Below are 26,997 nucleotides of genomic sequence, written 5' to 3'. Positions count from 1 at the left end.
GAGCTCAATGTTTCATTAACAAAAACTGTCAGACTTCTTTTTTGACCCATTAACTAGTTTGAAATAACCTAAAGCAAAATATGTGTACCTAGACATCCTGTCCAAATATTTTTCTCACTAGATATTTTTTTGCGTTATCAGATATTTGACATAATATGCAATCTTTACATGCTCGCTATGACGATAGGTGACTGTATTGCACAGTGACTCTTATAAACTTACTAAAACTTTGTTAGGGCGTCAATAGCTAGAAGTTTTCAAGTTTGAGCAACCATTCCAATTGAAATATTGCGCATACAACACTCGTTCAAGAGCGGAGACAAATCAAGGAGAAGCCCAGTAGAAGACCCGCATTGATTTAGTGACATGTCTGTGTAATGCGCTCATTTATTGTACATGTGTCGGTGTTCCAGTACGAAGTTAGATCGAAACACTTGCAGACACATGCGAATAAAGGAAAACATACGGGATTTTTCAGTGTGGTGCTGAGGTAGTGTCAGTCTCAATTCCGCCAAAATGGTTATTTGGCACTGTTGTGCCCATTAGAATCTCAAGGCTGTGTAGTAGTTTCAATGTTTGCTATAAAATTACAGTGAATGTACTAGGTTACGCCTGAAGTCAACAATTTGTGCTTTTCCCAGAGCAGCCTCAAGTTCAGATTTATTACTGGCATTGAGTGTTTTGGAGATAATTTATAATAAACAAGTTGAATTTACCAAACTTGAAACACATTATGCAGGTAACAGAAAACAAGCTTCTAAATTGGTATCCTGAAAGAAGCCTTTTTATCAGTGGCCTTGCAAAAAAAGGTATGGTGGGAGGTAGTCGTGGGCTTTTCGAATGTATCGCACGAGGGGGTGGTGGAAGTGAACACGTAATTAAAAATGATTGCTGCCTTTATAGTCTTCGTTAATGAACTCGGAGCGATTTTCCGCGAGTGATGAACAGTTTGTCGTTTTGAATTTGGTTTGAGGAATTTCAATTGATATACTTATTAAATATGTCCTTGCACAGAAATGCCTGATTTGTTCCTGGTACTGACTTCATTGCCATAAGTGAAAAAGATTTGCCCTATATAATAACCACAAGAGCACATGTTTTGCACTATCTACTTATACTCTCTGAGGCCGCTAAACAAAAGCTGTCGTGAGTGAACAACTTCATGCAAATATCTGTGTAAATAAGAGCTCTTTAAGTATTCTGCGAACATTACGCTACAGTTTACGAAAACTCGTTTCCAAGAAGTCATTATGTTGTTAGCTTCGTGTGCTGACAAGTACATTATCGCTGTTTTGCAAATGAGTGTTTAAATCTCGCCTATCGTTGATAATTGATTCTTTACAGTACAGCTGATTGTATTTATTATTCACTACCTATATTTTCAAGAAATACTCCAGGTGATAGCTACTGTATATCAGGCCATATTTTTAATACATCTCAACAAACCATTAGTCTTCATGCAGACCTCAAGATGGGACAGGCAGTTTAGCTGATAGAGCAAAGCAGTAAAGCGTCTCGCCCTATATTATGGCCAGGTTCATATTGATAGGAATGCCTAGAACTTTTCGAACATGCAATATTCAAAGTAAGATAGTTGTCTAGAAGAGAAGTCACTTTTCGTCTTCATGGGTTCCGAGAATCCATAGCTATGTGAAACGAGCCTTTGTGATTGAATGACATTAAGCGGAGCTGCACCCATTCTTTCATATTCTTGTCGTCCGTGTACAAGTCAAATGTTGCACTACAAAACTTTTACATAACATCCACAATATTCGTGATAAACAAACAAGCGGTCATGGTAAAGTTTTTGCACTATTCTAACGCATAGTTGAAGATGCACATGAGCACTTTCATTTTAATATTTAGTGATGTAGACTCTGGTTTTTCATGGAAATCTATGGAGTCCTTCTATATTTATCTCTACTTCAAGGACCTTCTGGTATTGTTTCGCCTACTTCTTTCTTTTTGCCGATAAGCCCTGCCACGGTGGTCTAGTGGCTAAGGTACTCCACCACTGACCCGCAGGTCATGGGATCAAATCCCGGCCTTGGCGACTACATTTCCGATGGACGCGGAAATGTTGTAAATCCGTCTACTCAGATTTGGGTGCACGTTTTAGAACCCCAGGTGGTCGAAATTGCTGGAGTCCTCCACTACGGCGTCTCTCCTAATCATATGGTGGTTTTGGGACGGTAAACCCCAAAAATCAATCAATCAATATTTTGCTGATGATTTTGCACTATTTCTTGAAGCTAATACTAAAAGGGAATGAAATGGAATAAAAAAAAACTTTATTTCACCTAAAGGGAAATAAGTACTTTTCAATTCGACTTGAATCTTGTATCAAACAGGCGCATTGTTATATTTCAGAAAATAACCATCTGGAACAGAAAGACCATGTGTCGCTCCAGTGTGTACCGCCCGTAATGGATTGATTGATTGATTTGTGGAGTTTAACGTCCCAAAACCACGCTATGATTATGAGAGATGCTGTAGTGGAGGGCTCTGGAAATTTCGTCCACCTGGGGTTCTTTAACGTGAACCCAAATCTGAGCACACGGGCCTGCAAAATTTCCGCCTCCATCAGAAATGCAGCCGCCGCTGCCGGGATTCCATCCCGCGACCTGCGGGTCCGCAGCCGAGTACCTTAGCCACTAAGCCACTGCGGCGGGGCACCCGTATTGGGTTAACTGAAACAAAATATAGTCGCTGCGCGTTATCTTCTTTGAGATAACCTGAATCACTTTACCATAATAGCACTGCCAGCTTAACAGTCAAGAACGCAATCATTTTTCTGCCGACACTAAACGGGCGTCAAAGTTTCAGCCATTTGAAAATTTTGCTAAACTGTACCACCCTAGAATTCTTCACGGCAATCTACTTTAACATCAAAAATTATGTCTGATTTCGCTGATGATCTCTATAATGTAGACAATAAAATTTGTAAATCTGGAAAATAAGTCATATATTTAGTACACGCAACCGTCAATCCAATGGAAGCAGCCTCCCGCAGCTGAGTAACAATGAATGAAGAATAACATTTCTACTACCACACCTAGTACCCCTTCGTTAAAATTAACACGTTAGAAATGTGCTGAATAATGTCTTACTTTATGTTTTCTACCGCCATCTTATTTACATTTCCGCACACTGTCTCTGCAAATCCATCGGCTTTGAAGAGAAATCACTAATTGATATGAAATGAATAAATCACAACCACCAGGTACAATCAAAGGATTTTCTAGATATGTTTTCTAGGTTTGCTTCGAAATTCACGTTGGAACGCTAATTAAATCGATGTCTCTTGCAAAATAGCAAACAAAATTATTGTGCAGCTAAATCACTGAACTGCTGTCATTGTAGTGCTAAAATAATTATGTCATACGTTTCTTCTCCACAGAAAAAACTGCAGGATGGATCAACTCTTTGGAATTAACCTGCTTCTTGCTGTTGCCGTCCCTTTGGGTGCGCAATACTTTACTGACTCTAAAGCCTACAACGTATTACACCTGTGGGAATTGCTCGAAAGGCCGGAAACATAGTTTGCAAAAAAAGACAGATCTCACGTTTTTGGGAAATCGAGGTCATGCGAAGCATGCGCAGTGCAGGTGATCATGTTGAATATTTTTTATTGAGCGACATGTTATGGAAAGCGAGACTAAAAATATGTACAAATGTTGCACGCACATCCACTTGTTGAAAAACTGCAGATGCTTAAAAACCAGTTGTTTCCTCTTGCGCAAAACTGCCAACAGTAACATCATGTATATTAGCAACACCAGAAGCGATGAGCCTATATGAAGCGCTGGGGCTCACGACGATATTAGCTGTGGACGCTGCTACATCAATCAACTTCAGTGAGTGTCACCTAAGTACGATCGATGTTCGCTCGATGTCGCAGCTGTATGATAGGTGTACATATGTAGTATTAATCAAATTCGATAGCCAGTACTGCATCCACAATCGCAGTTTCACGAGCACCAGTGTCTATTGAAAAGTAAGTCCGAGACCTGGCATGGCTCTGTGGTAGGATATCTGATCGCCACGCAGGTTGCTGGGATTCAATTTCTGCTCGGACCATGATATTTATTCTGTACGTTCGTTTGGTCAACGTTACCGAAGGCAGTCTTTTCTCAACACTTACGCAGTAAAACTACCCTTGTGTGTTTTTGAAGCATCTGGGTAGATACTAAGTTTCTATCACCTGTGGCACATGCCCGCATACCAGAGGCACACACTCGCCCACGGGTTTGTGCCACTGTTTGAAGGGAGGTTTTTACGACGTGTGCGATGAGATAGTGACATTATTCATGTCTTGACTTCTGCGTATTATTCGTCAAACCTTGGTACCCTTCATGTTATTTTGGTTCAGGCCCAGTCAAGAGGATGATCATAAGAGCGCCCAGTCGTAAGCGCCAAGTCGTAAGGATCAAGGACAACCTCAATATAACAAACTTAATAAGCATTGTGGGTTCACGCTCTAAAACTAAAATCTGAATATGAGGAACGTAGTTGTGAAGGACTCCAAACATTTCGATCTCCGTTTTTTGCGCACCGAAATTGTCGATAACCTAAGTGTTAAAACAATCTAGCTGAGGGTTGCGTCAATGGTGGATGTGACTGTTAAAATAAAAAGCAGAGTATGAAGAGCAGGGCTATGCATCACCAATACCTGCCTAAGTGTAAGGGACAGAAGTCCAGATGTGAAGTTTCCTTCTAGTTCACCAAAGACCCCGTTGTCTCGCTGCAATGTCCTTCCCAAATACAACTGATTTAGGGAACATACCGATCAGATGGACGAAAATGTAGGCGCCTTGTGGATTAGGACTGTTTGTAAAAATGGCCAAATTGAGCGATGTACACGTCCTAGCGTAGCCATAAGCGATGCAAGGTGCTCGATCGGGGCACAAAACTCAACGTCAATGAACTTTATTTGAGCAGAAAAATTTCTCAAACCTACCTCACAGATGAAATTAACAAGCGAAAAGGAACTGACCATCGAAAAACATCGACGCTTATTGAGAAAGTGCATTTTGGTTCAAATATGCAAACTTCGTCGCAACTATGCTTAGTAGCAAAAGGCGTAGGTGCGTTGAACACCACTGCATTAGTGTGGTGGCCACACAGTGCCGCAAATGTGAGGTCGGCATGGGCAATTTCTGCTTCATATCATTTCTCACTAGGTTTCGAACTAATTCATAATTCTTTCCGCGATGTGTCTAGTCGTGACAGAAAATTTGTCACTTTTGCTGTACCCTAAGGGCCCAGATTGACCACATGGTTATGCGCCATATCTTATAAACTAAGTTTTCATTCCCATAGATACATTCAGCATGATCTGTCAGATGCATATAAAATAAAATACGACACATGTTTTCATAACACGTATGAAAAAAAGAAACTAGTGTTTAATGGGTTAACAATATGCAATATGAACTGAAGGGTGTAAGCTCGCAAGAGGAAAGTTGTACGTTTAGGTACGTCTGGTTATCAACTTTAGTGACACCCTCACATAAGATTTTTTTGCAAACTATCTATTGGGGCCAGTTATTATTCACACAATTCATATTTACAAAGATCATCATAGGAATTCAATCACTCACCGCAGCTTTTGTACCAGTTCTTCAGGGAGTATGTGTTGATGGAGCAAAGCATGGGCTTTATATAGTTCAACCCAGTAAAATGAAATGAAATAGATCATTGACTCTGGATAGCGCGTCTAATCAAGGCTGAAATTTAAATCCTTCAATCTCCACTCATACAGACCTAGAATTCATTACTTAAAAAAATTGCTTCGAACGCAGTAACGAAGAATATTAATCAAGCAATCGTAAAATAATTTTCGGCCGCATACATCGTCTGCTCTGCTATATAATTAAAATATCACATTGCCTACCCAGTGCGACCTCGCATGATGCGTTTAACGTCAATCCTAATAATGAATATGTTACAAAATATTTCAATTTACCTTGCTCTGACCCCATAGAATAAGGCGTATAAATGATTACTCGTACCAAAAAATAAGAATGATAAAACCCAACCTGTAATTGCAGTAGTCAATAAAGAACTTTGTGTCCACATTTATTGCCTGCTCTCATTATGTGATGTAATAAAAGCCCCGTCTAGCTCAAATAGTACGTTTTACGTAATGGCTAATAATAAATAGGTTTTGTTTGACACGTACGCCACGGATGTAGCGTATGTGTCGTGAAAAATTTTCGGCCACGTGGCGTTGTGGTCCATGAACATTAGTGGTTTACTATACGAATTGTCATTGTATACTTATCATCATCATCATGATCATCGTCATCATCATCATGATCATCATTATTGTTATTGCCGTCATCATCAGCTTGATTACGCCCTCTGCAAGACAAAGGCCTCTCCCATGTTCTGCTTGTCAACATGGTCTTGTGCTTGCTGCTGCCATTTTGTACCGAAAACTTTTTAACCTCATCTGCCCATCTAAAATTCTGTCGCTCTCTAACCCGCTTGCATCTTCTTCTTATCTAGTTATTTACCTTCACTGACCAGCGGTTATCCTGTCTACGCGCTACATGGCTGGCCCATATTCATTTCCTCTTCTTGATTTCAAATAAGATTTCCTTAACCCCGGCTTGTTCCCGGATCCACTCTGCACTCTTCTTTGTCTAATGAGGTTGCACATACCATTTTCTTTTCCATTGCTTGCTGCGTGGTCCTTAATTTAGGCTATGCCCTCTTTATAGGTCTCCAGCTCCCTGCTCCGTAGCTAAGTACCGGACAACTGTAGCAGTCATATACCTTCCCCTTGAGAAATAGTGGCAATATATCTGTCGAAGTTCGAGAGCACTCGACAAATGTGCTCTACCCCATTCTTATTCTTCTAGTTACTCCAATCTCGTTGTTCGGCTCCGCGGTTGTTATCTGTCCTAAATTGACAAAGTCTTTTAGAACTTCAAGTTAAATATTACCAATCTCGAAACGCTGTTCTCTTCTGAGGTTGTTGTAGATTACTTTCGTTTTCTGCATGTTACTTTAAGATCTACCTTTCTGCTGTCCGTGTCCAACTCCGCAATCATGAGTTGCAATTCATCCTCTGAGTTACTCAACAATGCAATGGCATTGGTGAAGCGCAGTTCAATAAGCTGCTCTCAATTAACTCTTATCTCTAACCCTTTCCATACGAGGCCTCTGGAAACCTCCTGAAAGCAAGGGATAAATACCATTGGGGAGATTGTATCCCCCATGCCTTACACACTTCTTGAGTGGTATTCTGTTGATTTTTTATGAAACAATATGGTAGCTGTTGCCCCCTGTAGATTTCCTCCTGGATGTTTATTTATGCTTCGTCGACGAACTGTTTACGCAGTGTCTGCATGCCCACTGATATTTCTACTGAATCAATGGTCTTCTCGTAATCAATGAAGCTATGTATAGTGGTTGGCAGTATTCTGAGCATTTCTCCAGTACCTTATTGGTAGTATGAGTGTGGTTGTTGTTGAGTAGCTTGTTCGAAATTCTGCTTGTTCCTTTGGCTGATTGAATTCTATTGTTGCCTTAAGTATGTTAGCAATTGCCTTTGTAATTAGATTGTATACGACGGAGAGCAAGCTGATCGCCGTGTAATTCTTCATCTCCTTGTCAACTCCTTTCTTATGTATTAAGATGATGTGAGAATTCTGGTACTCTTCCGGTCAGGAGACACCTTTTAAACACAGTGGCTAGTTTTCTAACACAATCTGTCCATTTTTCAGCAGATCTGATGTTACCTGATCCTCACCAGCAGCTTTGCCTCTTTGCATGCTCTCCAAGGCTTTTCTGATTCTTCTATCATTAATCGTTGGGTGCCATCAGGGTTACTGCTAGTTCTTATAGTAAGCTCGTGGTTGTTTCGGCTACTATACAGATCTCTGTAAAAACTCCTCCACTATTTTAACTATCCTATCCATATTGGTAGTTATTTTGGCTTCCTAGTCCCTCAGTGCATACATCTGATTTCTGCCTATCTCAAGCTTCCTCTTCACTGCTTTGACGCGTCCTCTGTTCTTCACAGCGTGTTCGATTCTCTTCATGTTATAACTTTCTACATCGGATATTTTACGCCTAATAATCATTTCTAAAGCTCAGCTAAATTTTTTGTCAGTTGTATTTAGGAATTTCATGCTTTGACGCTTCTTAATGAAGTTCTTTGTTTCCTGGGACCGCTTGCCAGTGTCCTGTCTAACTGCCGTACCTCCAACTTCCCCTGCACACTCCGTAATGTTACTCGTCTGATTTCCTTTCATTGCGTCAATGCTAAGGCTAGTTTCCTCGATAAAAGCCGAGTACCTGTTCTGAAGCGAGACTCTGAATTTTTGCAGTTTGCCTCTCAGTGCTAGCTCATCGATCCGCTTCTTGTGCATCAGTTTCTGCCGTTCCTTCTTCAAGTTTAGGCAAATTCAAGACTGTACCATTCTATGGTCATTGCATCGTTCCTTGCCAAGCACTCACACATCCTGCACGATGCCTGAGTGTGCACTCACTATAAAGCCCATTTCGTTCTTAATTTCGCCATTAGGGCTTTTCCATATCCATTTAGGTTCCCTCGTTTTCGGTAGAAGATAATAAATATTCGTAAATTATTGCGTTCTACAAATTTTACTAATTGCTATCCTCTGGCATTTTAGTAACGACGCTGTAATCTCCTACTGCCTGGTCTCCAGTCTGCTTTTTTTCTACCTCGGCATTGAAGTCTTCCATCAGTATATTGTACTGTGTTTTTATTTTACTCATTGCCAATTCCGTGTTTTCCTGGGAGCTTTCAAGTGACGCGTCATCAAGGCTGGATGTATATGCATAGGCCTGTACCACCTTCATCTTGTATCTCCTATTGAGCTTATCAGGGTACCTACCACCCTTTCATTATAGCTATAGTATTCCTCTAGGTTGCCAGCTATATATCTGTGGATAAGGAATCCCACTCCCAGTTCTCTTTTTTAGCCAAGCCACGATAGCACAAGACGTGTCCATTCTGTAGCACTGTACAGGCCTTATCTGTCGTCCTAACTTTACTGAGCCCTATTATATCCCACTTAACGCCCTCTAGCTCCTCTAGACTTCCCTCACTAGATAAGGTTCTAGCGTTAAACGTTGCCATGTTCAGGTTCGAATACCCTTATAACACTAACTGAAAATAATCAGTCACAGTCTTTAAACTGCACTATGCGGAATAGTGAATTTTTTTATTAAGTAATGACTGTGGAAGAAAACAAGGACGGCTTTTGGCACGGCTTTTCATTTGTCACCCTTCACGAAAAAAAGAACGACCGCCTGCCGTTTAGGTGATCTCTCGCATTTCTGCAATCTCTCTGCAGGTCCTCGAGTACATTCTACAATAAACATACATGAGATAGTTGTCCGTATAAAAGGTTAAAAATGCGTAAAAAAGAAAAATCTCAATTTCTAAAGGAATGTGAAAAGACGAAAGAAACACTGAGATGTTCTAATGTCTATCATAGGCCGTAAAACTTAACAAAATATTTGTTCCCTCATAAGCCTATGCTTCGTTTTCTCGATAGTTTTACTTTTGATTAGCGTTGTTTTCACATATAGCATAGGCTCAGAAATTCATGACCTAGATTAAATAGAAGTCTTCACCAGTGCCACTATGCCACCAATATTGCGGCGTCCACCGATCACCAGGAATGAATGCTGTATTATTACCTAACCCTATTGTGGCTGGCGCCGTGTCACATGAATGATGCCGTCATACTGTCTAAACCTAACAACGTTTATTTAAATACGGAACGAATGTCAAGTGCGCAAGAGCAGTACAGTAATTCTGGTTTCCGACCATGATGTTTTCATCTTTCATCTTAATAAACATTTATTTAGTAGTAATTATTCACAATTATTTTCCCATGGCATCCATGGCTACGAACGTTATGAAAGTTTAGGGGTGGATAAGATAAAATACTCATACAAACTTTGCGCACTCCATGCATGTAGAGATACGAGAAATTGCCAAACTCTTGCCATACATCCAGTATTCCAATCCGCGTAAGCCTCGTACAGCTTGCATTCCACTTCTCATCTTAGTCAAGGTAGAATTATATTCTTTTCGCCCCCCATAATTACGTCCATCTCTCCGCTGTTGTATCGAGAGTGGCATATTGATTAGGAGTCATGATGAACACTCCTTAATAAGCACGCCTCTCGATGATGAGCCTACATGACTTCTCCTTAGTAAAGAGAAACAAATTATTTACGTTGCGCAAACACTATAAATGAGTATTTAAATGCCGTAGTGGTGACATGCATATCGCTTTCAAGCTTTGGTTCTTTAATGAATGCCTCGATTGATCTTCGTTCATTTTGCGGCTGTTTAGATTGGCATTTCGATGTGTTAAAATTTTGGCACCTTCTTCAAGCTATAGAGCTCAATGTTTCATTAACAAAAACTGTCAGACTTCTTTTTTTGACCCATTCACTAGTTTGAAATAACCTAAAGCAAAATATGTGTACCTAGACATCCTGTCCTAATATTTTTCTCACTAGATATTTTTTGCGTTATCAAATATTTGACATAATATGCAATCTTTACATGCTCGCTATGACGATGGGTGACTGTATTGCACAGTGACTCTTATAAACTTACTAAAACTTTGTTAGGGCGTCAATAGCTAGAAGCATTCAAGTTTGAGCAACCATTCCAATTGAAATATTTCGCATAAAACACTCGTTTAAGAGCGGAGACAAATCAAGGAGAAGCCCAGTAGAAGACCCGCATTGATTTAGGGGCATGTCTGTGTAATGCCCTCATTTATTGTACATGTGTCGGTGTTCCAGTACGAAGTTATACCAAAACACATGCAAACACATGCGAATAAAGGAAAACATACGGGATTTTTCATTGTGGTGCTGAGGTAGTGTCAGTCTCAATTCTGCCAAAATGGTTATTTGGCACTGTTGTGCCCATTAGAATCTCAAGGCTGTGTAGTAGTTTCAAGGTTTGCTATAAAATTACAGTGAATGTATTAGGTTACGCCTGCAGTCAACAATTTCTGCTTTTCCCAGAGCAGCCTCAAGTTAAAATTTATTACTGGCATTGCGTGTTTTCGAGATAATTTATAATAAACAAGTTGAATTTACCAAACTTGAAACACATTATGCAGGTAACAGAAAACAAGCTTCTAAATTGGTATCCTGAAAGAAGCCTTTTTATCAGTGGCCTTGCAAAAAAAGGTATGGTGGGAGGTAGTCGTGGGCTTTTCGAATGTATCGCACGAGGGGGTGGTGGAAGTGAACACGTAATTAAAAATGATTGCTGCCATTATAGTCTTCGTTAATGAACCCGGAGCGATTTTCCGCGAGTGATGAACAGTTTGTCGTTTTGAATTTGGTTTGAGGAATTTCAATTGAAATACTTCTTAAATATGTTCTTGAACAGAAATGCTGATTTGTTCCTGGTACTGACTTTATTGACATAAGTGAAAAAGATTCGCCCTATATAATAACCACAAGAGCACATGTTTTGCACTATCTACTTATACTCTCTGAGACCACTCAACAAAAGCTGAGGTGAGTGAACAACTTCATGCAAATGTCTGTGTAAATAAGAGCTCTTTAAGTATTTTGCGAACATTAGGCTCCAGTTTACGAAAACTTGTTTCCAAGAAGTCATTATGTTGTTAGCTTCGTGTGCTGAAAAGTACATTTTCGCTGTTTTGCAAATGAGTGTTTAAATCTCGCCGATCGTATATAATTGATTCATTACAGTACAGCTGATTGTATTTATTATTCACTACTTATATTTTCAAGAAATACTCCAGGCGATAGCTACCGTATTTCAGGCCATATTTTTAATACATCTCAACAAACCATTAGCCTTCATGCAGACCTCAAGATGGGACAGGTGGTTTAGCTGATAGAGCAAAGCAGTAAAGCTTCTCACGCTATATTATGGCCAGGTTCATATTGATAGGAATGCCAAGAACTTTTCGAACAAGCAATATTCAATGTGTTATAGCCCCCCCTATGTAATACCCTCCTGTGAGAGGGCCCTTAGGGGTGTTCTGAATAAATAAATACATAAATAAATAAATAAATAGTGATGTAGATTCCGGTTTTTCATGGAAATCTGTGGAGTCCTTCTATATTTACCTTTAGTTCAAGGACCTTCTGGTATTGTTTCGCCTACATCTTTCTTTTTGCCGAAGAGCCCTGCCATGGTGGTCTAGTGGCTAAGGTACTCCACCACTGACCCGCAGGTCACGGGATCAAATCCTGGCCTTGGCGGCTGCATTTCCGATGGAGGCGGAAATGTTGTAAAGTTGTAAATCCGTCTACTCAGATGTGGGTGCATGTTTTAGAACCACAGGTGGTCGAAATTGCTGGAGCCCTCCACTACGGCGTCTCTCCTAATCATATTGTGGTTTGGGGACGGTAAACCCCAAAAATCATTTAATCAATATTTTGCTGATGATGGTGCACTATTTCTTGAAGCTAATAATAAAAGGGAATGAAATGGAATGAAAAAAACTTTATTTCACTAAAAGGGAAATAAATACTTTTCAATTCGACTTGAATCTTGTATCCAACAGGCGCATTGTTATATTTTAGAAAATAACCATCTGGAACAGAAAAATTATGTGTCGCTCCAGTGTGTACCACCCGTAATGGGTTGATTGATTGATTTGTGGGGTTTAACGTCCCAAAACCACACTATGATTATGAGAGACGCCGTAGTGGAGGGCTCCGGAAATTTTGTCCACCTGTGGTTCTTTAACGTGAACCCGAATCTGAGCACGCGGGCCTACAACATTTCCGCCTCCATCAGAAATGCAGCCGCTGCATCCGGGATTCGATCCCTCGACCTGCGGGTCCGCAGCCGAGTACCTTAGCCACTAGGCCACTGCGGCGGGGCACCCGTATTGGGTTAACTGAAACAAAATATAGTCGCTGCGCGTTATCTTCTTTGAGATAACCTGAATCGCTTTACCATAATAGCACTGCCAGCTTAACAGTCAAGAACGCAATCATTTTTCTGCCGACACTAAACGCGCGTCAAAGTTTCTGCCATTTGAAATTTTTGCTAAACTGTACCACCCTAGAATTCTTCACGGCACTCTACTTTAATAACGAAAAATATGTCTGATTTCACTGATGATCTCTATAAGGTAGACAATAAAATTTGTAAATCAGGAAAATAATTCATATATTTAGTACCGCAACCGTCAATCCAATGGAAGCAGCCTCCCGCAGCTGAGTAACAATGAATGAAGAACAACATTTCTTCTAACACACCTAGTACCCCTTCGTTAAAATTAACACGTTAGAAATGTGCTGAATAATGTCTTACTTTATGTTTTCTACCGCCATCTTATTTACATTTCCGCACACTGTTTCTGCAAATCCATCGGCTTTGAAGAGAAATCACTAATTGATATGAAATGAATAAATCACAACCACCAGGTACAATCAAAGGATTTTCTAGATATGTTTTCTAGGTTCGCTTCGAAATTCACGTAGGAACGTTTCTAAATCGAAGTCTCTTGCAAAATTACAAACAAAATTATTGCGCAGCTAAATCACTGAAATGCTGTCATTGTAGTGCTAAAATAATTATGTCATACGTTTTTTCTCCACAGTAAAAACTGCAGGATGGATCAATTCTTTGGAATGAACCTGTTTCTTGCTGTTGCCGTCCCTTTCGGTGCGCACTACTTTGCTGACTCTAAAGCCTACAACGTATTACACCTGTGGGAATTGCTCGAAAGGCCGGAAACATAGTTTGCAAAAAAAAAGGCAGATCTCACGTTTTTCGGGGATCAACGTCATGCGAAGCACGCGCAGTGCAGGTGATCAGGTTGAATATCTTTTATTGAGCGACGCGTTATGGAAAGTGAGACTAAATATATGTACAAATGTTGCACGCACATCCACTTGTTGAAACACTGCAGATGCCTAAAACCCAGTTGTTTCCTCTTGCGCAGTACTGCCAACAGTAACATCATGTATATTAGCAACACCAGAAGCGATGAGCCTATATGAAGCGCTGGGGCTCACGACGATATTAGCTGTTGACGCTGCTACATGAATAAACTTCAGTGAGTGTCACCTAAGTACAATCGATGTTCGCTCGACGTCGCAGCTGTATGGTAGGTGTAGATATGTAGTAATAATCAAATTCGATAACCAGTACTACAACCACAATCGCAGTTTCACGAGCATCAGAGTCTCTTGAAAAGTAAGTCCGAGACCTGGCGTGGCTCTGTGGTAGTATATTTGATCGCCACGCAAGTTGCTGGGATTCAGTTTCTGCTCGGACCATGATATCTATTCTGTGCGTTCGTTAAGTCAACGTTACTGAAGACAGTTTTTTCTTAACACTTGACGCCCAGTCAAGAGGGTGATCATGAGAGCGCCCAGTCGTAAGCGGCTAGATAGATAGATAGATAGATAGATAGATAGATAGATAGATAGATAGATAGATAGATAGATAGATAGATAGATAGATAGATAGATAGATAGATAGATAGAAAGATAGATAGATAAATAGATAGATAGATAGATAGATAGATAGATAGATAGATAGATAGATAGATAGATAGATAGATAGATAGATAGATAGATAGATAGATAGATAGATAGATAGATAGATAGATAGATAGATAGATAGATAGATAGATAGATAGATACAACAGTTGCTTGCATTACACAAAAAGTTGCTTCGCATTTAAAATGAAATACTTTATTTTGTTGAGCAAAATGTCTGCTAGTCCAGTGCTTGGGCCCTCAGACCTGACCAATCGCTGTACATAGCACCAGACTTCAACAGTAGAGAGCTAATAGAGCACAAGAAATGCTTTCAACCGGATGCCACGAGTGTACCACCGTGAGAAGCAGTACGAGTGCGTACTTGACCCACCCGTCTGTGTTCATCCCAATTTGTAGTCTCGTGGTTAATCTCAACGAAGCGATCTTTTAACTCAGGCCATCATTGCCATCATTACGTCACCCATAAACTATGCTATAGTAAACTATGTGCTAATGAAGGAAGCGTTTCCAAAGGCAGGTATGGCGAGAGTTTATTACAAGTGGCTCTTACCGAGTTCTTCATCTATTAGGGGGCATTTAAGGAAGCCATATTCTCGGGGAATCGTATCTCATGCAATATACGATTTGTTGTCTACCGGGGATATGATTAACTGTAACAGTTAACCATCATAGGTTGAATTTGACGTGGAAAAACTACGCTATCAATATGAGGCAATATCAGTAGAAGACTCCATAAATATCGCCCACTTGGCGTTCCTTAACCTGTTCAAAAATCTAACTTTACGGGTGTAGAATTTTAACCTCCATCGAAAATGCTGCCGCCACCGGCGTGACTGACCCCGCGTAGTTCAGGATCGCAATCATTCACCGCAACCGCTGCCGCACTGTGGTTGGTAAATGACGAATGTGTCTGCCTCAGTTTTTAGTAATTGCTGCCACGCACACGTACCTTTAGTCCTACCTTTGCTTGAGGTTTAATAGAATGCTCGCTTTAATGAGGCACTGAGTTAGTCAAGATTCAGTGGCTCTAGTTTCACAATTATACAGCGAAATCTGCTATGAGATCACAAGAGGGGCACCACAGTTACCCGCCGTCGGTGTTCGTAACCAATATCATGCCATAGTCGATGTTTGTAAACGGTATGCTGTGCAAAATTCGAAAGAAAGAAAAATACGAAGAAAAATGCGTGATACAATGGGGTTCTAACCGATGCAATCTCCATGCGAATGAAGTATCATATCACAGAGCCATGCAGGCATTCGAAACTTTTTCACAAAAAAAACAAACAAACAAGCTTTGTGTCGGAATGAAACCACGCTAACGTACCCAGTATCACGTGGTGAAATTGTAAAACAATCAGGTGAGAAAATACAAATCCCATACCAAGAGGTTTCTTGATCTTTCAAACTTACAAAATACTCAGCCGTAATTCTTCGTGGTAATCAGCCACCGCATTATTTTATGGAGTATTAAGTGGGTACAGTGCAAACGTACTTCTTTTAGTAGCCCCAATAGTGCTTGCAAATAGTTCTAGTAATGTCATTCTTCCAGCTTTCGCTTTGACCATGTTGCTCTTGATGCGTAGGCCCGCGCTTTTTATGCAAGAAAAACGCTTGTGACGTCCACTACTGTATGAGAATAAAATACATAAGGCCGGGTTGGTTCTGATTCAAAGCGAATGAAAAACTAGATAGAAATACCACAAAATTCACTAGGAGTGCACCTCCCGACTCACCAGCATCAAAACAACGCGATTTGGTATATCGTCAATGCCAGCACGCGCACCTGCCGTGTTAAGCTGAACAAATAAATGACTACCCAAACATAGACACTACTTATTGTTGTGATGTTTAGCGTGCAATATCATCACACAGCACACAGGCTTCCTGCGTTTAGCCTCTATGAGTATACTGCAGCCACAACCAGCATGGAACTCACGACCGTCAGAAACGTCTTTTTAAAAGCCAGTTGTACCATATTTACACATTTATTTGGTCTACTAAAATTTTTCAATAAAATGGCTACTGCTTGCTTTTTTATTTTCAGCTGTGATTATCAATTTTAATTTTCATTTTGAGCTGTGATTATCATGCTGCCCAGCGAAGCTGCAGCTCTCGGCGGCGCCGTCGGTGGCATTAACTTCATTGGCATGCGAAAGAAATAAACGACTGCTGGAAATGAATAGATCGCTGACCATTGGGGCCAGACAATCGGTCGTAATGTATTTGCAATAAAACGCCCAATGGAACGCTGATTATCTGTATCTTTTTCTCTAGTAACGTAATAATTTTCTATTATGAATGGGCTTCGGTCATGGTATAGTTCTATGAATCACTATCATACTGTTATATGACCAACAAAAATAAAGCAACAGCCTTATATAAAACATACACAGAATCACAAGAATTTGGTAACAACTATAGCTGCTGTGCTCCGCAAGTTAACATCGACGAGTCCCGAAATTGTGGCGCACTGAAATTTGGGAGTTGGTATGTTGTTTATTTCATATGCCTCTTCTTGTACATAGCTTTGTTTCTGAATTGTAGGTACCAGTAGAGAAGGAACGATGTCGAAGCGGGTACTCTAAAGGTACGAAGAAAATGCAGCCAAAGCCCAGTTTGACACTCAAAGTGATCGAATGATAGTGCTAGGCTTCCTTGAAGTTTTGAGTGTGAAGCAAGCACACCAGCCCGATAAAGCTCTCTATACATGTGATGGCGTGGGGGGAGCTAGGTTTTCTGCTATTATGTTTCCCGCTATCCCACTGGCCGATTTACTCACACAGACTATATGATAAACCATTTATTGTACCTTTATTACATGAATCACTTTGAGATTGCAGCAGCAGCAGTCACGGCGGAATGTGCACGCTCTGAATCGCCTCACTCTGTATTTAAAGGCGCCCGAAGTTCCTTGCTTGGCAGGCACTACTGCTGAGTATCGCCCTGGTACCCCTCGCAACATCGCTCCGTCACGCCCGCGTGTCGCCAGCTACAGTGTTCAAGGGATACGCAAGCAGCGGTTGCGCATCCTGCTCTGCACATCCAAAACGGGGCTATAAGGACCACTCTGGACTGCCTGGAATCCATTGTAGCAGCAGCAGTCACGGCGGAATGTGCACGCTCTGAATCGCCTCACTCTGTATTTCCAGGTTGGTGTGCGAATTTTATGTAACTATTCTGTGCTGTAAAAATTACCGTGACTGCTGCTCAACGCTGCTTTTGACCTGTATACAATGCCTACCTGTGCTGAACTTGCTAAAAAAATTGAAGCGCTTGAATCTGCGTTTAAAGAGCAATTAGAAACTGCAGTTAAAGAGTTCAAGGCTGAGGCTAGGAAAACACTGGATGACAAAGGCCTTGAAGAGCATGCAAAACTATGCGAGAGCGTTAAGTTCCTCAGTGCTCAGTACGATAACATGTGTGTGAAGGAGAATGCACTCATTGCAGAAAATAAAGCGCTAAGGGCCCATAACGAGTCTCTTGAAACCCGTTTGGCTGAACTTGAGCAATATTCTCGACAAAACAATATAGAAATTAAAGGTGTACCAACGACTAAAGGCGAGGACTGTACTGCCATTCTAAAGCGCATGGGCGATGCAATAGGATGTACTGTAACACCTGCTGACATAGACACAGTGCATCGTGTTCCCACGAAATCGGCAGTGAACAACATCATTGCTCGGTTTTGCAGTCGTGACAAAAAAATGACTTCATCCGCAAAGCTCGCAAGGCTCGGCTTCGCACCGGCAGCATTGGCTTTCCGGAATCTTCTGACCAGGCTATTTATACGAATTACCACCTTACTGCTGAGAATAAGAAGCTATTTGCTAGGGCACTGGCTCTCAAGAAAGAGCACCAGTGGAAATTTCTCTGGACAGAGAACTGTCGCATCCTAGCACGCAAGTCTGAAGATACCAGGGTCTTTCGAATAAATACCGCCTCTGACCTTTCGATTTTCATTTAAACGACGCCTTACATATTCTGTATCGACCACTAAGTTTTTCTTTTTTTTTATGTCCTCGATTACCGTTAGCAACCTCAAACATTCGCTTACGTTACAGAAATATTCGCTAATTCATTTTAATGCTCGCAGCATCCGAAAGAACTATGACGCGATTACCACTTTTCTTTCTCTACTGCACCACCAGTTTTCGTTTATCTGCCTTTCGGAAACGTGGTTGTGCGACGCAGACCGTAACATGTATTCTTTTCCACAGTATCAGGCAGAGTATTGTCACCGATCTTATGACGCGCATGGTGGGGCTGCAATTTTTGTTTCCAGTGGGGTTTCGTACACGCGCAGGTTTGATCTGTCTTTCACCGTACCACTGTGCGAATCTGTGTGGATCGAATGTGGCAAGTCACCCCTAAACAACGGAAAAAAATTAATCATTGGCAGTGTTTATCGCTCTCCTTCATCTCCTGTTCTAGAATTTCTGTCAAATCTTGACAGATTACTTCACAAGCTATCTTTTGAGAATAAGCAAGTTGTACTGGTAGGGGACATCAACATAAACTTATTAGATATGGAATCCAGTGTCTACTCGGCTTACACGAATTGCTTCAGTGGCTTCGGCTACGAATCACTTATCACTGCTCCAACAAGATGTGGCCACCAGGGTTCCGAATCTCTTTTAGATCATGTCTTATCCAATTTTTCTCCCGCCCCCGAGGCTGGCGTGGTTGACACATACATTACAGATCACTGCCCCGTTTACATAACATTTAATGCTAGGCGCTCCAGTGTCGATAGCTGTTTTTACACATCTGTGCTGGATCATGACAAGTTTATCGATGCTATAGCTACAACTGACTGGTCACTTGTTATGTCCGATATTCTTGATAATTCCTGCTCCGACGTAGAGGCTATGCTACAGAAATTCTGCGCTTTATTTTTAAAGGCCGTAACATCTAGTACATCAACTGTTAAATGCAAAAAACGGTATAAATTTCCCCGCAATCCATGGATGACAAACGGCTTATTGACAAGTGTTCGTAAAAAAGATAACCTTTACAAAAAAACAAAAAGACAGCCTTTTAATACTTCGCTTGCCCGCCGATACAGGAAATATTGCAACAATTTGAAAATGTTACTCCGAGAAGCAAAAAAGCGTTATTATGAAAATGAGTTGACCAACCATCAGGACGACCCTAAAAAACAATGGAACCTTTTGAATAACTTTTTAAACGAATCATCTAGAAACTCACCTATATCTGAAATAATATATAATAATATTTCTTTGCAACAGCCAACTTCTATTGCAAATGCTTTCAGCGATTTTTTTCTAGCATTCCTACTACACCATCGGGCATACCAAAATGTTCCGTTTCTCGGGTCGCTTCTTCATTTTTTCTTTTGCCCGTAACCGCTGACGAAGTATGCTCAGTTCTCTTGAATCTAAAAAATAAATGCGCAGGTCTTGACAATATTTCTGCGTATCACTTAAAACTGGTTGCGCGTAATATTTCTGGGATACTTAGTGATATCATTAATCTAATGTTTCAGCAAGGCGTATTTCCTAAACTTTTAAAGAAATCTAAAATAGTTCCGGTATTCAAAAAGGGTGACAAAAGAACAGTTTCTAATTATCGGCCCATATCAATTCTTTCTTCTCTCAGCAAAGTTATTGAAAAACTGTTCGTTGATCGTTTAAATAATTACCTAAGCAAATTTAATATACTTCATCCGTGTCAATTTGGCTTTCGTTCAGGCAGTTCGACAAGCTTAGCACTAGTTTCATTAATAGATTACTTAAAAAAATCGATTGACTCTGGTAAATTTGTTGGATCTGTCTTCCTAGATTTCACCAAGGCCTTTGACACCATTAATCATGCCACCCTGTTTAACAAATTGGAGGCCTCTGGGGTAACTGGAGCTCCATTAACCTTCCTGAAAAATTATCTGCACAATAGAGAATGCTCGGTGTACGTATCAGGCGCTTCTTCTGAAACTAAGCTAATCAATCAAGGCGGGCCCCAGGGGTCTATTTTGGGCCCTTTATTATTTATTATTTATATTAATGATCTTGTCGATGCAATTAAATCAACTCACTGCGTGTTATACGCAGACGACACGACAATAACTGCAGCTGAGGACTCTCTAACTGCTCTTACTTTACACTTGAATAACACACTTCTAGATATTACTAAATGGTGCTACGAGAACCAACTTATTATTAACCCAGCCAAAACCAAGTTTATGATATTTAGGTCCGCTCAAAGGCCATTGCTTTTTCATCAACCCTTAACCCTAGGTCCTCACTCTATACCCACCTGTGATACTGTAATTTTTCTTGGTGTACATCTTGACTGCCATTTAAAGTTTAATCTCCACACTGATCACCTCAGAAAGAAAACTGCATTCGGAATTCGGGCTATAATAAAAGCTCGTGAAGTTTTTCATATAAACGTACTTATGTCTCTGTATTTCGCCTTCATTCATTCCCATATCATGTATGGTATCGCTGCTTGGGGAAACACGTATGACTGTCATCTATCACCCATTCAGAACATACAAAATCAGGCGATCCGCATTATCACTATTAGCTCACGATACTCCAGTGCAGGCCATCTACTCCAAGACAACAAAATCCTACCTGTTCGTAAGTTATTTTTTTATAGCATAGCCGTTCTTCTGTTTCAATTGCGCAATGCACTGCTACCGTTTGAGTTCATTGATTCAGTTTTCTTACAAAACAACAATGTAACCAGATTTGCAATGAACCTTAACTTTTTGCTACCCGCGTCGGCAACAAATTATGGAAAAATGACCACTGCCTATGCGGCCATTACTTTTTGGAATAACATGCCTCTTTCTGTTAAAACGATACCCACATTGTCATCATTCAAAAAGTCGCTTAAAAGTTTTCTGTTAAATTATTAGCTGCCTGTATATGGGCTTTTTGGGGGCTTTGCGTTTTTGGTTATGCCATTTAGATCATTGCATTTCGATTGACAATGTCCGCCACTGAACGAGATGTTTTTTTTTCCGTTCTTTCTTTTTTCTTTCCTTATTTTTGATTTTTGTTGCCTGATGTGTCACTTAGCCTATAATAATTACTTATCACTCTATATTGTATAATTGATTTCAATTCACTCGTTGCTTGTTAATTTGATCTGATTTATTGATTGTTATAATGCATCGAGGGTCCCGTTACAGTTTTTAACTTTGGGACCCCCGTCTGTATATTAATATTACTGTACTATTTTTTTTGAAATGAATAATAAACTGAAACTGAAACTGAAACGAACTTAAGAGAATATAGAGAAAAAGTTCGGCCCATAAAGGCATAACAGCCTCATTTTGGTACGTTTCCATTATTCGCCTTACACTGATTCAAGGAAACTCCGGATATGGCGTTTTAAAACGTTTTAAAAAACTCAACTTCGCGCAAAATAAAGCGCAAGGAAGCGTATTCAAGTATTAAACAGGAATGAGAACGGAAAATCTTCCTAAGGGGGCTCATCGAAGGCCGCTTCCACGACAATAGCGGTATGTGAAACTCGACGGCCAGGACATGGGCTCTTATGAAAGCTGAAGTTGATTAAAGATGTGGAAATGATTGAGCCCTAATTTGCTGCTCACACAGTAGCTTGATGTCTGTTGAGCGATTTCTGAAGTGATAAAAAAACATAACTATTTGTATAATAATTTAGAATTTGAGGATTTTTTTATTCGTTTTTTAGTAAGTTCACTGAACTGAACATATTTTCAAGTATCAGAGAGTATGTGAACTTGAGAACCATTGTCTTAGCGCGTTCATTTCCTTTGGGAGAGGCGTGTCCGTAGAGGGTAACAACTTGCAGTGTAAAAAGAGAAGCAAAACATGATTACTTCACATCATTTACAAGTAGAATGTAATATAGCGCTACATAAAAACACAGAACTCACTGTGCTCAATATGAGTTTCGAAATTATATGCCCAGGTACACAACGTTCATTATGCGGTATGTTCAATAGCTATTGCAGCTACCTTAAACTGGGATTCTGGCGTAAATAATCAACCAAGTAATATTCCACGCCACTTCAGGACACTCACTGCTGTAGTGAAAATATCCAAGTAACATACACATCAAATTAAGTGACCGAACGTGGTTATTAGGAGGCCAAAATTTTTCGACATTGTTCTATTTCTACTGCTATTGCAGCAGAGCATGTGCGTGTTTCCTATGTGCATTGATATTTTTTCGGAGCCGAATGACAATTATTTGGAGAAAATTTGTTATGGTAGTTCAGTGCTTCTAATTAACAGTAAAAATGCGTAACTTCTGGCAGATCTTCACAATATTTATTTTGTGAGTCATTACGCGTTCATTTTTTTTTCATCTCTGCACTTATACCACAAAGTGATCAAACCAGTTGCCCTTGATGCGTCGGCAAGCTTTGCCAAAAGTCATTGTGCAACTCTTTTCCCAGCCACCTCTTTTCACGGAATGATTGTTTTGTCTTGCTTTTTTCGGCAAAAACACAGTTGATTTCATTGATTGATTTTGAAAATTAAATGTTTTTCATTGAGTGATTGAACCTAATGTACCCCACTTTTGACGCTGATTAAGTGGTAAAACAAGTTCAAGTAAGATTTATCGCCTCGACCATTCTTCTGCACTAACTTCTGCCATTCAGACCTGGTCTTGCTGCTGAAATCACTATCGAGATAAGCTTGTACACTTTACTCTCAGAGCTAAATATAACTGGTTGCGGGGAAAAGATGTATAACTATATAAAAGATTTTCTCACCGATCGGGAGGCGACAATTGGTATCTCAAGCGTTAGGTCTGAGATTTTCCGAATGCCAAACAAGGGAACGCCTCAAGGAGCCATAATATCTCCTCTGTTGTTTAATATCGCCATGCGTCGACTCGCTCGGGCCTTGGATTGTGTTCACCGGTAGGTTATACCCTCTACGCGGACGACATTACTCTGTGGGCCACACGGGGGTCGCTGCCAAGCAAAGAGCAGACTCTGCAAGAGGCGGCACTGGCTGTCGAAAACTTTGCCAGAACCAGTGGTCTCAGCTGCGCACCTGAAAAATCGGAGGTGATCAGAATACACAGCAAACGCTACAAAAGTAACGGATGAATAGAAATTGAAATCGAAAAGCAGAAAATTAAAGAAGTCACCATCGCCAGGATACGGGGTTTCTGGGTTCAAAGCAACGGTAGTGCAAATCACACTATCGATCTTCTTAAATCGGCAACTAAACAAGTGGCTAGGATGATTCAGAGGATCAGCTTCCACAAAAAAAGATATGAAAGAAAGTGACACTGTCCGTTTAGTGCAGGCGCTCGTATGAGCAAATTGACATACAGCTTGCCTTTCCACACGCTGAACAAGAGCGAGGAAGAGCAAGTAGATTCTATCATCAGAGGGGCTTACAAGGCAACATTAGGCTTACTAATAAGCCCTCCGACACAGAGGTTTCTCGAGATCGGCCTGCATAACACGTACGCTGAACTGAAAGCAGCAACATTGATCTCTCAGCGCAACCGCCTCAGCCAGACGAAGTCGGGAAGAGAGATACTGATAAGGGCGGGTATAACACCGCAACCCCAAAACATGGACGAGAAGCTGGTGGACGAACCAGACCCTGTCCAACGACATATTTCGATCGCCCCTATCCCCAGGAACATGACCAAGGAGCGGCATCACGAAAGGCGAGAGGAGCGTGTAAAATGGACCAGAAAATTAGGCAGAGGCAATGAGAACGTGCTATACGTTGACGCTTCCAGGTGTAACTGGAAGCGCTGCATCATTACAGTGGTAAGTAGTGACACGAGAAGCATAGCGTCCAGCGCATCGATCACCAAGGCCGAATGTTACGCCAACGCATTGGCGATTAAAAGTCGAAAGCGCAGCGACGGCCTGACGTACATCACCATACTCTAAGATTCACAAGAGGCGTGCCAGCTATTCGCGTAAGGCCGCCTCCCATTAAACATTTGTAAATTTTTAGGCGGCGAATTGAGCAACACCTATAGGTTGGTCTGGTGCCCTGGACATGCAGGCCTAGAGGGTAACGAGAGGGCGGACGCTCTAGCTCGAGCACTCACGAACCGAGCGGAGCAGCAGCCTTTCTCGCTGTTACCACCACCCAGCAACGACGGCTTTCGCGAAGAGGAGGAAAACGACCCGGCTCGGATGGCTCCGCGAGAGCTTCTTGCTCACCAGCGATGCACGCGGCAGAAATATGGCGCCCACACAAATCTCTTAAAGGGGAAGACGCCATAGACCTCCGTAAAATTCAAACGGGAGTTTATCCAAATTTATTACGACTGAACAAAATTCATCCAACTTTGTATTGGCGCGATAGTCCGTGGTGTCGCGACTCGCCACCGACCCTTTACCATATCTCGTGAAGTTGTGCTAAACGGCCAAATGAACTTGATCGCTTACAGCGTATGTATAGAATGGAAAACTCTTTGGAGCAATGGGAGGCACTCCTCGCTAGCTCGGACCCGGAGGTGCAACTAGCACTCCTGGACCACGTCCGGCAGGCGGCGCAAGCCAGTGGAGCCTTGGACATGGGACCCCACCCAACTAGCTCCTAAACCCCTTCCTTTTCAACCCAAGAAATTTATTTCTCTCTCTCACTCTCTTGTACACTTTGGGACACTGTAATTCCTGGTTTTAACTTGATACATCCGACTACGCGTACGATAATTTCTTGGGTACACGGGTACAAGTTCGCATACTTTTATTAAAAGACGTGTCTCATAAGTTCTCTTCAAACGCCAGTATATTTTACATGGAAGCTATTTATGTGCTACTTAATAGCCAAAATCCCTGAGCCATTGCGTTATAAAATGTAATTTTATATTTAAACAATCTTCCAGTTGCATGGTTGAGGCTGCCGTTGAAACCGGGCTCAATGCTATAGAACTAGAAGGACAAACGCCACGTATGTTGCCGCAGAGCATCCTCTTTCACTAGCAGGTCGTAACTGAGTTTTTGCTCATATTCACTTCGCTGATGACGCACCTACTTCTGTAATTGCACAGCAGCTGAAAATTCCTGGCGCCAGAATTTCCTGACCCATCGCTTTTTTACCCTCAGGTTCATTTCTGTACCTCGATATCTGCCCCAATTCCACTAATGGTAAGCGCAATATATATTGCCGAAGAGTGCCCGGGCTTTTTTACAAGCAGATGATAGCTGGTCTTTTAAGTCATGTTTACCTCGTCGGTGACGCACCCATTCTGCGATTCCACTTTATCTGTACTTTTCTGGCACCGAAATTTCCTGTCACTTCGATTTTTTTCACACACAATCCTATTTATCCACCGGGAAATTTGGTAAATTGCTACATCACCACGGCTGGATGTAGTATATGAACGTCGCAGGTACGGCCACGATTGTACATCTCTTTGGTCTTCAACAAGGTCTCTTGGTGAGTATGCATTCACATAGTGGTGGTTGCGCACAAAATAAGTGCTTCATAAAATTTAGGTATCGGGGGCCGTATTCACAAACTCACTAACGAAAGTTTTTTGCGTAAGAGAACTTTTTGCGTAAGTCGATTCGCAAAAAAAAAAAAAAACGACGTAGGAACTCATAGTTGTCTTATCGGCCGCTTCAATAAAGCACGCTGGAAGATGTCAGCGATGGTGATGCAGTTGCTATATTTGCCTATGTAACCGGAAAATTCTCGCAAGTGGATTCACGAAGCAAAACTTTGCGTGAAAACAACGTGGCTAAGAGAAAAGCCTAGAAGTCATGCGCGCCACTCTCAGGAACAGTGTGGCTACTTGAAATTCGCCGCTGCAGTAGTATACTCTGGTGCCCTGGCTGGTTTTGAGTTCATTCACGCCCATGAAGGGCTGCCTGATGACTGCTGGTGCGTTTTTATTTATTTCGGCGATTTGAGTTTTGTGCGTTGTTTTCCTTGTACGCAGTGGATGCCATTGACAACCACCGTTGTCCAATAAGTTCGGAGTCACAGTAATCAAAGAAACCTATTGGGCTTCAATAGCGTAAAATTATCCATGTAAAAATTTTTCTCTCAAGGCTACAAGAGGAGTTGTTTTTTATCTCTTCTGTATACCATACAAGTTATATTGGGGAAATGTTAAATTGTGAATGACATCACGCACTGTCGCAGGTGTTGTCTGGGTAACGTAGACTAGTCAGGCACCTTTCGAGCCTTTGGCTGAGTCTCCGAAGACAATTATGAATTGTGTTGAATAAAGTCTGAGTGAATCAATAAAGGTCGGCTCCATAACGTTTTTTCGTTAATATTGATAACAACGCGTTACTTTTGGGGGAGGGGGGTGTCGCAGGGCGGTAAGGCGATCGTTTTTTTTTGAGTAACTAGTATTAAATTTAGCAGCGTGTACAATACTGCTGTTAACATATAACACTCCCATAGAGATTAGAAAACACTAAATAATGACGTTGGCATGGCCAACGACGGCAATAGTTCTTTGCAATACTAATAAAGAAGATAATCTTCAAACTTAAATACATTTAAATAATAA

At 41.1% G+C, this 26,997-nt stretch overlaps 1 protein-coding gene and 1 long non-coding RNA gene across 5 annotated transcripts in view; one reads left to right on the top strand and one right to left on the bottom strand.

Annotated features, from left to right (window-relative positions):
- Positions 1-23,284, bottom strand: part of LOC142817956 (uncharacterized) — a 62,981-nt gene extending 39,697 nt beyond the window's left edge. The window contains exon 1 of one of the 4 annotated variants that reach the window (XR_012895437.1): positions 23,261-23,284. Coding sequence is in view for 1 of the 4 variants with exons in the window: in XM_075896024.1 (XP_075752139.1) it covers positions 5,604-5,701 (98 nt within the window). In the remaining 3 variants the exon portion in view is untranslated. Of the gene's footprint in view, positions 1-5,603; positions 5,717-23,260 lie in introns of those variants that run through there. The other 3 variants (XR_012895436.1, XM_075896024.1, XM_075896023.1) reach the window with 3 other exon arrangements.
- Positions 3,400-14,041, top strand: LOC142817961 (uncharacterized). Its single transcript, XR_012895444.1, has 3 exons — positions 3,400-3,465; positions 11,411-11,541; positions 13,611-14,041. It is a non-coding gene; the product is annotated as an uncharacterized LOC142817961 (long non-coding RNA).
- Positions 23,285-26,997: the final 3,713 nt, after the last annotated feature.

Source organism: Rhipicephalus microplus, chromosome 5 (assembly GCF_043290135.1).
Source record: "Rhipicephalus microplus isolate Deutch F79 chromosome 5, USDA_Rmic, whole genome shotgun sequence".
NCBI classification, from domain to species: Eukaryota; Metazoa; Arthropoda; class Arachnida; order Ixodida; family Ixodidae; genus Rhipicephalus; species Rhipicephalus microplus.
This window is presented reverse-complemented; position numbering and strand designations above follow the sequence as displayed.